This window comes from Opisthorchis viverrini, assembly GCF_000715545.1.
Source record: "Opisthorchis viverrini unplaced genomic scaffold opera_v5_3, whole genome shotgun sequence".
NCBI classification, from domain to species: Eukaryota; Metazoa; Platyhelminthes; class Trematoda; order Opisthorchiida; family Opisthorchiidae; genus Opisthorchis; species Opisthorchis viverrini.
Genome location: NW_008751659.1, coordinates 552,045 through 565,052, shown reverse-complemented (window position 1 = coordinate 565,052; position 13,008 = coordinate 552,045). Strand labels below are relative to the sequence as shown.

The 13,008-nt window shown below is 46.2% G+C and overlaps 1 protein-coding gene across 1 annotated transcript in view; it reads right to left on the bottom strand.

Annotated features, from left to right (window-relative positions):
* Window positions 1-13,008, bottom strand: part of T265_00292 (hypothetical protein) — a gene marked incomplete at both ends in the record, with an annotated part of 40,402 nt that overhangs the window by 8,599 nt on the left and 18,795 nt on the right. Inside the window, 2 exons of the mRNA XM_009164037.1 lie at window positions 365-622; window positions 2,630-2,959. Of these exons, the coding sequence (XP_009162301.1) occupies window positions 365-622; window positions 2,630-2,959 (588 nt within the window). The remainder of the gene's footprint in view (window positions 1-364; window positions 623-2,629; window positions 2,960-13,008) is intronic.

The following is a 13,008-nucleotide window of genomic DNA, read 5'->3' as shown; positions in this document are numbered from 1 at the left end:
AAACAGCGTCGGTCGAGCATTTTGGTTTTAAACCATTTCGAAGAACAGAGCCATAGCTTTTCTCACTGTGACCATTCTTCGGGAATGACAAACCATTTTCATGGGATTTGTAATGAAGCATTCCATGCAGCACCGCCGGTGTTCGATTCGAGTCAAGCACAGTTAGAAGGAGGCAGTTGGACCGGCAAAGTGCTATGGTGAGGTTCAATTCACCGTTTGCTCACAAAGGATTAAAAAGTGTGTCCATAGACCAGTTAACAGTACTTATTTCGTCACTGTACTGTGGTGAAGGGCAATACGACTGGATTGGTATTATCACGTAGTATGGGGTAAATCAAACCTGGGATGGATTAAAAACACTTACTTGAGTTGGTTTTGTCTTCGGTTCTCCCACTGTAGACAACATAGGCACGAGACTAACGTGTACACAGCAAAAATTTGTACTACCCACACGGAACAACATCTGCCGGAATGCTTCCACAAAGGGCATGGACTCGATATCACCAATAGTACCACCGAGTTCGATGATACACACCTCGGGGATCTGGCCGCTTTCATCAACAGGAATCTTGGCTACATCAGCAACCCACTCCATTATTGTATCCGTTACGTGTGGAACTACCTGAAACATCACAGATCAACAGAGAGCACCGTAAGATCAATACATCAGAAAGACAGGGCGCGCCTATATACCAAGCCATCACTTGTTGTGTTCAACGATAAACAGAATATTTGTACACTCCGTTCGGGAAGTAATTGAAGGTGATGGTGTGTTGGACAGGCAGACGGGCGTAACTTTATTCTAAACATGGTCTTTGATTATCGAAAACTGACAACCGAGCTGAGACGAGTAACTTTTCAGATGGCGCTCATGCGTAACGTTCCGACCGCTTAGCTTTCTCCGTCTTAAGAACCATAGGACAAAAAAATGTGACAAAAAAAAGATGGCTTTGCTCCGAATCTCTGAAGTTGTGTTTAAAGCGCCACAAGTAAAGAAATCGTCTCTTACGTAGCAAAAAGTATGAAGCCATGGGACGTTTGAATACCTTACCTTCAACTGAGAGATGGAGTTCACACTGAAACTCCGAACCTCACAATAAGTATAGGTAATCTGCTTAAGAGTAGTCACATGGATCTTTTCCTAAGAAATGTCAATCGAAAAGCCAGTGATTACCAGATCACGTGAGGTGAATAGCGCCATTAAAGAAAGTATGGCGATCATTGCTCAGCAAGAGTCACTTACACTGCTGGTCAGTCACTCGTAGCTAAATTGTAGAGCGTCCGAACCCTTATACGGATGTTCCTATAGGCTCGGCTAATGATTCTCAGCAAGAGTGAAAGTGATGTAAATGGGACCAATCTATGCTGAAAAGCCGAGAAGCACTGTACAGCTATTTCATACTTATTGGGAACCATCATCACACCTCTCGAAACTCCAGAGTCGTGAACCCACGACCTCCCAGCTACACGTCTGAAATCTTAACCGTCTGGTCACTAGCAGCTGATCAGCATTGTGTTTAACTCGCGCTCGGACGGGACACAGCGCCGCTAATCCTTCGATCACGGGACCAACATCACGTGGTCACGTGTGTTGACTGCGTATTGATTAGAGATTTCCCAACAAGGCACTATGAAATCCGGAACTTACAATTGAAAACCGCACTCGTGCAACATAGAGTAACAAAATAAAAAATCTGAACGATTGACGGTAAAACAGTGTGAGCAGGGTTGAGGGAAGAGGTAGCTCTTTCAGTTCAAAACAAACAGCACCATAAATACGGAGAATTGCGGATGCTGTGCTAACAGAAACAAGCCACATTCCTGCAAGTAAGAGCACGGAACGACTAGCATTTTTTAGAATTCAGAGGAAGGAAAAGCCGCTGAAGTTCTTCTAGCTCAGTACAGATCCTGAATCACTAAGGAACATGTCCCCTCTCACTGTATGTCATGCACATCTGAAGAACAAACGTTTCACTCCAGAACTGTATTCCGAATGGGTACTTCATTGAATGCCTCACACTAGGGTGTGCAGCGACCCAAATGGCGACATACATATTTATTCGCTTTAAAAATGCTGTTCTCCAAATACCCAGTAGCGCGATCTTTTCTCCAAAATCAAACTATTGGATAGAGTGTCGAAACCCCTCCCCTGATTGTCGGTGAACGAAATTGCTGAGACCTGGGAAAACCTTCTTCACAAAAACGAAGTCCGTTCAGGTGCATTATGTTGTGAGAACCTCTCTGTGGCGCACTTGCTTGTGGCTGAGAATTCTCTTAATTTGGGGGTGTTTGTTATGATTGTATTCTACTATGGTAGCCATGATGTGCTTAAATCCTCTATCCCTAGGCTAAACTTTCACTCTCAGAGCGACACATTTGTAGTTTGCACCAAATGAAGCTCACAGTCTGTATCAGAAATAGGGGCGTGGAGCATTTTGTTATAACGCGTCTTGCAGGTGCGCAAAAAGATGCGTGTCTAACAACTATTTACCCGCGAAAAGCTTTGACGAGGCTGATCTCTTGATTCGGACATAGGAAGGGTAGGGCTAAATCAGGTCATGATATACCACATGAGTATGGCACTGAAATGGGAAACCACACGCAATAACAGGTGAGCAATGATCTTTACCTGGACGGTTTTGCCTAAGTAGTCACCCTGACGCTCCTTCTTGATTACGCGCTGATATATTTTTCCCGCGGTTATATTGTTGTCCTTGGTGAGTGTAATATCCAAAAAGCGTTCATAGTTTCCCAGGTCCAGATCAACCTCGTTTCCATCGTCTAAAACGTAAACTTCGCCATGTTCATAAGGCGAAAATGTGCCAGCATCGATGTTCAAGTAAGGATCAATTTTGATGCAAGTCACATTCCATCCATAAGCCTTTAAAATCGTCCCCATGCTGCTCGAAATGATCCCCTTCCCAATGCCACTGATGACGCCGCCGGTAACCAAAATGTACTTCATGTTTTAGCTGAATGCTGAAAATAAAGAAACAACGAAACTACTAGTGGTTGAGTGAGACAATAAACAAGTTGGCCATTGCGACATGAAAACAAGTGGTCCAAAAGTCGGCAGGGTCAAGATACTATAACTAACACGTGTACACAAAACGCCGGTTGCAAAACTTGTTTGAAGTGCAACGGTGACGAACGAAAAGGTCAGACGCATAGCATCCATGGTCAATACTGGCGATTAAGTGCGACATTATCCTAGGAACGGGGGTGAGATGGACCAAGTGGTTAGAGCACGAATCTACTGACCGGAAGGTCCGTGGTTCGAACCCGAGCTCTGCCTTTCGACCTTCCCTGTCTAAGTTTGGGCAAGCTGGCAGTATCCCAGCCCTCATGTGGCATGGCAGCTAGGCACAGAAAAGGTGCTATAGCTGGATGATTTATTTATTTCAACATAGGAACACATAGCTTGATAGTTAACGAGTAGAATTTCACAAAACATGGACACAATGCAAAACCATCAACAGTTAATGATAAGATGACCTTGTGGAAGCCAACTACACTGTCGTTTTGTTAACATGCTGCATATTTTTGATTAGCATTAGATGTGGATGTATGAGAAACACTATACAAATCACATGTCAGTAGGAGCTGCGTTCGAGTGTGGCCGCATTCTTATCTAGTATTATCCAAGCTCTCTCTGTGATGTCTATCTTTGGTCACTGTACGAAACTTAAGAAAAGACAATATTTTCCATCCAAAACAAAAGTCCTTTCGATAAGGTCAGTTTTTAAATACATTTATTTGTTAAGCACCACGAAGCCTGCATGGTTTGCTAATACCTCGAACATCACCGTAAGCTCGAACGTCAAAGTTACGGACTAAGAAAAGACTGTTGTAATTTCGGTGAACCGTGTCAATCTTGAATCTAGCTCTGACAACCAGTGGCTTGAACACGGGTAAAAGAAACCAGACCACATTTTGAGATGCTGAAGCCAGTCATTATACCAATCAGGCTGGATCGTTCTACATCGTTTATAGAGGACAACCCGAACGTTCAGTAAGTAATAGCTCAGAACAGAGGGTAAAAATGGGGAATGGTTGAAATCAGGTTGATCTTGCCTTCACTCAGTCATCAGAAACGCACCCATAGAGACTTTTATAAAGAATCTAAAGGTGCGGTTTATCGGTTTTAACTAACAAAATAAAACTTAGACCGTAACTCATCCGAAGTAGGCGAAATGGTGGGTAGTGTCTGGTCCTGAAATGCTAATAGTAAATGAGGAAATTATACATACTGCACGCTACTTTCCACCGGCAGTACCCCGACTTTTATAAAAAGATTGCTCATCGTCTCTCCAAACATTCACCTCTTGATTGTCGGATTATTTTGGCGCTACCTCTTCAGTGGGGACTTTTGATGAATAGTGCGACTCTCACAAGGGCGGTCCACACTCGAAGTGACATGTAACCGTTGGTTGGTTCTTGGAAGTATCTGCCGAAAAGGTGTCCAAAATATGTTGTCCGGTTTTACGGCTGAGCGTTTCGAACCCATTTCGCTTTTCAGCTATTCCGTAATACTATTGAACCCACTGTTCATTCCAACTGTAATGTCCAAAAATAACTTAATTGTTCCATTGATATGGATACCATAACCACCTTCTTGTATGTTACGAATATGCCTATTCTAGCTGGCTGATAGATGCACGTTAGATTCCGAGGAAAATTAGCTTAGGACGATCAAAGTAAGGAATTGTGAGATTCTAGGGATAGTTCCGTTGGGCGCCTAAAACGCCTAACCTTTTTAGGTGGTGATGCCAATTCTTAGAAAAGCTCTCGGGCTTTCATGCGAAACAAACTAATCATGACCATCAACTAGGGTCCCTATGGAAGGGTATGTCTTCTGATGTGGACTCGCACTGAAAAACACTGCCCACAACCCTGAAAGATGCGGAGCACTCCGCTTGTGGAACAATGCAGGAAAATATATTCAAGCATTGGATTTCGACAAAACTACAAGCGCTCCACGATCGGGACCCTATTTCTACTAGCCAAAAGCCCAGTACAACTCGAGAGATTGTCAGATGTCAAGTGAAAAGCATCTGCGCGGATCGAGAAGCTTGGTGGATCCAGAAAGTTGATGAGGATATCAGTATCCCCGAGAACCGTTTACTTGTCAAGTTATTGCCAAATTTGCATTATGGAAAACCAGATTTTTAATTTTCGCGCCCTTTTCGCCATGTTACACATTTTTTCAAAGGGATCATACTTACTTCCCATTGGTCAATTGCACTTTATATATTCAAACTAATTTATTATTCCCCATGGGTGTTCAAATTATATACATTCAACGGTGCTCCAACTGTACTTTGCCTTTGGTTAAGGCAGTAAAAACTCTACTCCGAAGGTTCAGTCTTCTTCTCTCTGCGCTACGAGTAGTTGGGCTCGCACCATAGCTGGGAGTTTGTGCGCTCGTTCTCAAGTCGACTATGATCATGGGTCCTACACGCTCAGATACGTAACATGGAGAGATGTAAGCCCAAAACTCTGGAACGGGTGTAAAGTATTCCAGCTGATACAGGCAATAAGATCAAGGGGGCCTCCGGTGATCGAACCACCCACTGATAAGGTTTCGCTAGTATTTAAAAAGGACGAGCGAATCGTTGGGTATTTGGTGACCCTGACGCTATGCCCAGGGCTGAAAGCACCTTACTACTCTGGATCCCAGTGAACTGTCGTTTTTGCGCTGTGCGGTTGTCTGGCTCAATTAAGATCAAAGCAGGTTGATGCGGTAAACGACCTTTATTTGTCGTATCTGCATACGCTCCAACAGACTGCTGTTCTAAGGCTGAGAGGGGCAAGTCCGGAAGAAGCACAGTTAGGTGGTAGGCTTGGAGTTAATGCTCATCGTATGAATAATGAGGAGTGACTTCTTCCGTTGTGTGCAGATCATCTTCTGTTCCGGGCCAGTACGAACTTCCAACACAGACGTTCACATCGATTTACCAAACGACAGTTGTGGACCTAACTGGAAAATGTGGCTATCAGTTACCGAGAGAGAGCTTCAGTTAAGGACTGTCGTTTCTTCTGGTGTAGGCGACACTGACCATGCCACCGTTCGGATCCGGATATCATTCCACTGTATGTGAGAATTACGCGTGCGAAAGCTCAGTCCATCAACTTCGACAAGTTTCAGTAGCTGAAGAGAGTCGAGCTGATCTGGCTAGAAATCTACGAGAAACACACAGTCACGTAAACGAAGACTGCTTAGAGGATGAATGGAGGCGCGTTAAAGAAACAATGCTCTCAGCTTTCATAACTGTTTGTCCAGGCTATCTGACTCGATTAAATGTATTCTGGATAGTTTCGAGATCAGAAGAGCTTAAAACAAATCGTTCAGCTGTAGCACCTTTCCAGTGTCTAACTGTCATACCACCCGAAGGAAGCACCAGGGCTGGGATACTGCCAGGTTCCCCAAGCCTAGACAGGGGGAGGTCGAGAGGCAGAGGTCGGGTTCGAACCACAGACCTGCCGGTCAGTAAATTTGCGCTCTAACCACTTGGGCCATCTCGCCTCAACAGACCTTATTGTTGTCAAAAAGGCCATACCAGAAACTAGCGACTATGACGGCGCAAGCATATCCCTCAAACACGGGATAATCAGGAGCTTGAAGAAAGACAGAGGACACTGGTGAATTTCGAAGGCCCATGAGACAGAGGAAGCTTCCGCTGCAGACAACAGCCGCACCCTATTCCAACTGATTCGATCACCGGGTCAAAAGAAGGCATGCGTTAACGAGACAATATGCGGAAAAGACGGAACAGCGATTCACTACGTCAATCATCGTCTTGAGCGGCGGGCTAAAAACCTCAAAGAACAGTTAAGCTGGTCTTCTTCAACACAATGGGTGGAAGAGCCCGGCAAGCCTGAATGGAACAGGCCATTGGCAACCAAAATCCTGCTTGAGATATCAATCCCTAAGTCAAGCGCGTCAAGGCACCTGTTGCTGATGGTCTGCATCCTGCACACTTCAACGAAGGTGGCGATATCCTGGTGAACTGTCTCATAACCATACTGTCTTCAAGAAGGGCACAAGAACGTTATGCGAAAACCATTGTGGCACCAGCCTGGTATCCACTGCACCTAAGGTACCCTATGGCATTATTTTGCGCAGGTTGATCGATTATCAGGAGAGACAGATTCCTGAGAATAAAGCTGTGTTTCGCCTTGTCCAAGGATACCTTGAGACAAGTTCATGAACAGCGCCACTGTTTCAAATGTAACACAGTGGCCGTTTTACTTGATAAGAAAGCTGTCCATGACTCCGACAATCGTCATAAACTCTGGTGGCGTCTGGCGATCAAGGGTGTCCCTTCCAAATTCGGGGGGGGGGGGGGTGGCTCAAGTGGTTAGAGCGCGAATTTACTGACCAGAAGGTCCGTGGTTCGAACCCGACCCCTGCATCTCGACTTCCCCTGTCTAGGCTTGGGTGACCTGACAGTATCCCAGCCCCCTTGCAACCTTCGGGTGGCATGGCAGTTAGGCACCGAAAGGGTGCTACAGGTGAACAATTATCAATTTCTTCCAAATTTGAATCCCTTATTAGGCCATTGTATGCGACCTCCTGTGGCAGGTATAAGTGGTAAGCTTTCGCCTGAGTTAACCACGTCCGGTGGCGTAAGACAAAGTTGCCCTCTCTCACCTTTCCTCTTCAACTTCGTTACTAATATGCTGCTTGAAATTTCTCTGTCTGCCTCTGAAACCTCGATTGTCAAAATGCCCCTGGGACGTTCCTCACAGACATTGAGTACGCGGACGATATTGCTATCCTTGGTTGAGATGCTTCAAGAAGGCAAATCATTCTAAATAACCTAGATAGCTCTGCCACATGGTTTGGCACGCGCTTCACATCTTCAAAGTGTAAAGTGCTGCCACAAGACCGGGTGGAATCAAACCCGAACCTCCTGCTTGCTGAAGAGCGAATCGACGTGGTAGATAAATTTGTATACGTGGGCAGTTGCATAGGTTCCGGTGGACTGACTGAAGATGAGATTATTTCTCGAATCGGAAAGGCCAGGACAGCCTTAGCCAACCTCTGACACGCTGACGTGACCTGAGTTTGTCTGTCAAGGGCAGGATTTACACTGCGGTGGTGCGATCCACACTGCTTTATGAATCAGAGACACGGTCATTCCTTTCCTATCCTTGATGGTTTTGCCCCCAGGTGGTTTCCGAGGTCCGGTCGCACGAAGCTACTGATATAATCTTCAGGCGTACCCGGCTTTCTGGACTTCTTCCATTTCATTGGTTTTCTTCACGGTCGGCTCGAACGTTCACTTTGACGCCTGATCTGATAATTCATCGTGCCAAGTTATGTTCGGGACCGGCTGGGATATTTCTCCGAGGTTTAAGGACTGCCACCGTCCGGTCTGATATCCAGTGATTGAGTGCGCCTGGTGGTACCGTGCCACAGGCAAAGTTTCCACCACTGTGCAAAGAGTTGGCAATCTTGTCCCAGTATAAGGTCACATCTGATAGTGAAGCACTTGGAAGACTTTAGAAGACGATTCTGGCTAACTCCTCTAAAATCCGGATCGGCCAGTTTATCAGTTGCCAAGCGGTTTGTCCGCACTTTACGCGGCCTCGGACGACTGCATGGTCGGAATCCACAAAGGTGTTCCGAAACGACCGGAAGTCAGGCATTGATTCGTGCCAACGGTAACTGATGGGAACGTGACCGATTTGAGTTTGTGGCCGGCATGCCGTTGTAGGACACCATATGGCCAGACGACCTTAAAATAAGTCATGGTTGTACTGCACGGACATCAATGTTCCGAAACGACCGGAAGTCAGGCATTGATTCGTGCCAACGGTAACTGATGGGAACGTGACCGATTTGAGTTTGTGGCCGGCATGCCGTTGTAGGACACCATATGGCCAGACGACCTTAAAATAAGTCATGGTTGTACTGCACGGAGCATCAATGTTGAACACTCATGTTATGCTGTTGATGGTGATGATGACTAAACGACTCCTAATAAAGGAGATTTCATCAGGACTGTCGCCTCACCCCTTCTTGCTTAACTTAATCGTCGACATCATCATTGAGTGTACACTCTTAAGGACCGCGAATCTAGGTATCTGAGTCACGTCAGAAGACTGAAGGGCTTGGATTATGGGGACGGGGTCGTTCTGTTGTTTGTCGATTGATTTTTCGCGCAGAAAACTTTAAAGACAATATCCGACGTGATTCTCTGCTTCGACATGCGTTTTTCACCTTCAAAATGGGAAGTCCTATTTAAAGATTTCCCATCGTCTTGTGCTTTTCCAAAATTTTGGAACTTGAGGTTTTTGCCACTTCACGTGTCGCGGTGGTTGCGTAGGCAGTAATTGTACCGTAACGGATGAAGTGCGAGCAGCGCTCGCTAACTTGCGTCATGTGTGGCGTCGGAAACGAACTTCATTGAAACTTAGGCCATGTATACAGGACGAATGCAAAAGCAGTCATAGTTTACGTTGGTGTGACTTGGCCTTCCAATCCGAGGACGTCTTCAAACGTTTAGTCACTAGCGTCTCCGTAGAGTAGCAAAAGTTAGTTGGCTGAAGAGGATCCGCAACGAAATGGTGTAAACGGAAACTTGGAGACGAATCCGAATCATTAGATCAGCAGATCAAATATTCCACATTAATGTTGCTGAGGCATGCCACACAACTCAAACACCGCGTACACTGCAGGAGGTCATTTTAAACTCCAAGCGACCGTTGGTGAAAGGTCCGCGGGAGGCGGGCAACGAAACGGCAACGCGAGATGAAAGCGACTGCAGTCACACTGAGCATTGCGGAAGCCTCCCCGCTGCCTGGCTGGGGTTCACGCGATTCTGCATGCACGCCGTTAAAAGGCATGTAGAACATGATTCGCATCCGACTTCGGTGGTGCCAATGCTGTCGACTGCTAGCTAGCTAGCTAAGGCTTGCCTGCTGCGCTTATGTCAGATGAGTTTTGCGAGGAATGCTCCTTTGCTGGCGCGTCAATTCGACATGACACTTATATTTATTTATATTAATGCTGTCCAAAAGTATAGACACTTTATTCTTAATTGTATTTCTCAAGCACATGGGGCTTCATTGTTCCCTTTTCTGTCCATTCGTTGCAAGTTCTTTTCTCATGAGCATATGGCAGTAATGTGCCGAATGCACAGCCCGGACATTACAAGATGGTGACAACCCACTCCACTAATAACAGTTTGAGTCATGCTATTATTGAACACAGGTGCCTCGACACCGAACTCGAGACGTACGTATCGGCGGTGCAACCTCTGGTCTCGCGCCTTCAACATCTACCTCAAAGACATCAAGTCAGCGAAGCCCGGTAATTCTAGCACATTTTATGCTACACGCCTGATAATCATTGTATTGTTAGTTGTAACGATAACTACTTTTTTATTGCGTCCATAAATACCATTACCCGACGTGCTATATTGAAGTAAACATTTCCCGTAGACTACCTAGCCTCCCGCAGGGCGCGATACCTACGTACGCCTTGTTTGAACAAGTTTTAGCGGATGGGGTTTGCCCGGTGACCCCTCTTACACACTGCGGAGACATGGCAGAAAGATTTGGAAGACCTGACCACGTACTTTTGTGGAGCATGTTCTTCCCATTGCGCATAGTTGCTACGTGGAATGAATTTCCTCTGACAGTTGTCCACGCTGGTGTTGTATATTTGCTCTGTTTTTCAAACGTTTTATCATTTATTGCTAAATCACTTTCTTCCGTTTTCAGCTCTCAGTGTCAAAGTTTTGGATGAATAAAGCCTAGCTTTCGGGCCCTCCGTCTTTTCCATTGCCATTCTGATTGTCGTTGCACTCTGACCCTCGTCGTACACAACACAACCATCAAGTTATCAGCTGTAAACCGTTACCATAGGCACACTGCATCCAGCTGCTAGTCTCTATCACCGGAAAGTGGTCGAGTGTGGGAAATGCAGCCAAGCCTTGGAGACGATGGTATTTTTAGTTAGCTAGTTCTTGAACTTGGTATCTACGCATTGAAGACGATATCCTTGATTCACGAGCGCAACTGACTGCGCGAATGAGCCATTTCTGCCAATGTCATTGAAGATTGGTGAGTTGAGACCCGGGGTTCCCATCCATGGAGTCGGCAGTTGTCGACCCTATACAAACCCAACAACTCCAACCCCAACAGAAAGAACAGCAGAGGCTCCTGGATCACTAGAGCTGCTTAACCAAAAAGCGAGGGCAATCTGATGGGGAGGTCAGTTCAACAACCGCACTTGGGTGTTCAGTCCTCGTTTCAGATAGACAGTCAGCATCAATGGAAAGTGTGTACATCGTCTACATAGCAGCAGCCTGTTGTCCAGCTTCTTTCTGACTGCGAACTGACTGGCAGCCTCTAACTGAGCATCAGGATTCGGATGATGAGACCCGGTGTACGTGACTACGATGGCTAGCGACGATGGGCGGGGAAGGGGTGCTTCATTGCTTAAGAACGTGTCTACGGAGATGGTGCTAGAAACAGAGTGTGAAGAGGGAGAAGAACGAATATGTGGGAGAGGAAGGAGTAAGGCATCAGCAGTAGCCCGTTTTTGTCTACTCGCTCTACTGCATGCAGCATAAATGGGCGATCAGTCTCAAGCCACCACACGACGGCCGATGTGGCATGAGGCTAAGTGGGCTGGGGTGATGACACCTTGATAGGAATAACGCCCTTTCCGTGCATAACTGCCATAACACCTGAAGTAAGCACGAGGGATGGGATGCTGTCAGGCTGCCCAATCCTACATAGAAGCCGAGATGCAGAGGGCTGGTTCGAACCAGTAACCGAGTCGTCTTATAGTCTTGGTGCTCAGAGCTGAAGCACCTGAGGATTGTGCAGCGGTCATCTAAGGTCATCGCAGTAGTCTGCAATTCCATGCTGGACGCTCTTAAGTTAGCCCTTCGACTTCCTGATTTACATTCAAACCTCGTGCCATCCGTTTACTTCTTTTCAAGGCACACCTCTGCGAGCTTCTCGGTCCTATTTAAGCGGGCACTCAAACGTTCTGCTCTTCTTGGTTTCCTTCAACAAAACCGACCGGCATCAATCGCCGCCCGCTGTTTAGGTGAGCACGATGTCACTTCTCTTCAAGACATCCCAAGTTTGGCTGTTTCTCGGCTTAAGTGCCATATAAATCATACCTTAGTCTAAAGCTTTCTGTCAAGGTTGGTTTAAACATAGGTTTAACCATGTTCCTCCAAAATGGATAAAATTTTGGAAAGTCATCTCGTGAGAAACTGCCGTTAAACTTCGGGTTTTCCAAAGGTCTGGGACAATTTTTCCCTAATCCACTGACCTTCAAGAACACGCACATCCGAGTTGACGATGTTTGTTATAAACCAGTGCTGACGACTAGTGGAGCCCCGAATGCAGCTGGTTGTGATCAAGCTGTTACAAACCTTAGACTTATGGCAACGAACAAAACAAACCCGAGCCGGGAATTAAGGGCGAAAGCCTCGATCCTCTCTATCAAATTGCGAATCCCTAAACCTTCTCTAGATGCTCACAGACGAACGACGAGTACGTGACGATAATTTGGAAGCGGTAGACTATCCCTTCACCTTCCCGCGCCGGCGTGATTCCATACGAGCATGCCAAACTACATTCACACAACATTCCCCACTAATGCTTAAGCTTTCCAAGGGGTCAGATGGCTCAGCGGTTAGAGCGCGAACTTACTGACCACAATGTCCGTGGTTCGAACCTGACTTCTGCCTCTCGATTTCTTAGGCTTGGGAAACCTGGCAGTATCCAAGCCGTCGTGTTTTCTCCTGGTGGCATGGCAATTAGACACCGAAAAGGTGCTAAAGCTGACCGATTATTATTAAGCTTTCCACAGTGCACTACCGCGAAGCAGTTCACGGATTCACAGATTGATACACAGGATCGAGGCTTTTGCCCAAGTTTCCTGGGTCGCTTTTGTTCTGTCGGTCAGTGGCTGTCGTTCACCTGAAAGGCATAAGTGAAAAAAGGGTGTAGCACTGCTCTTTATGTTCTCAG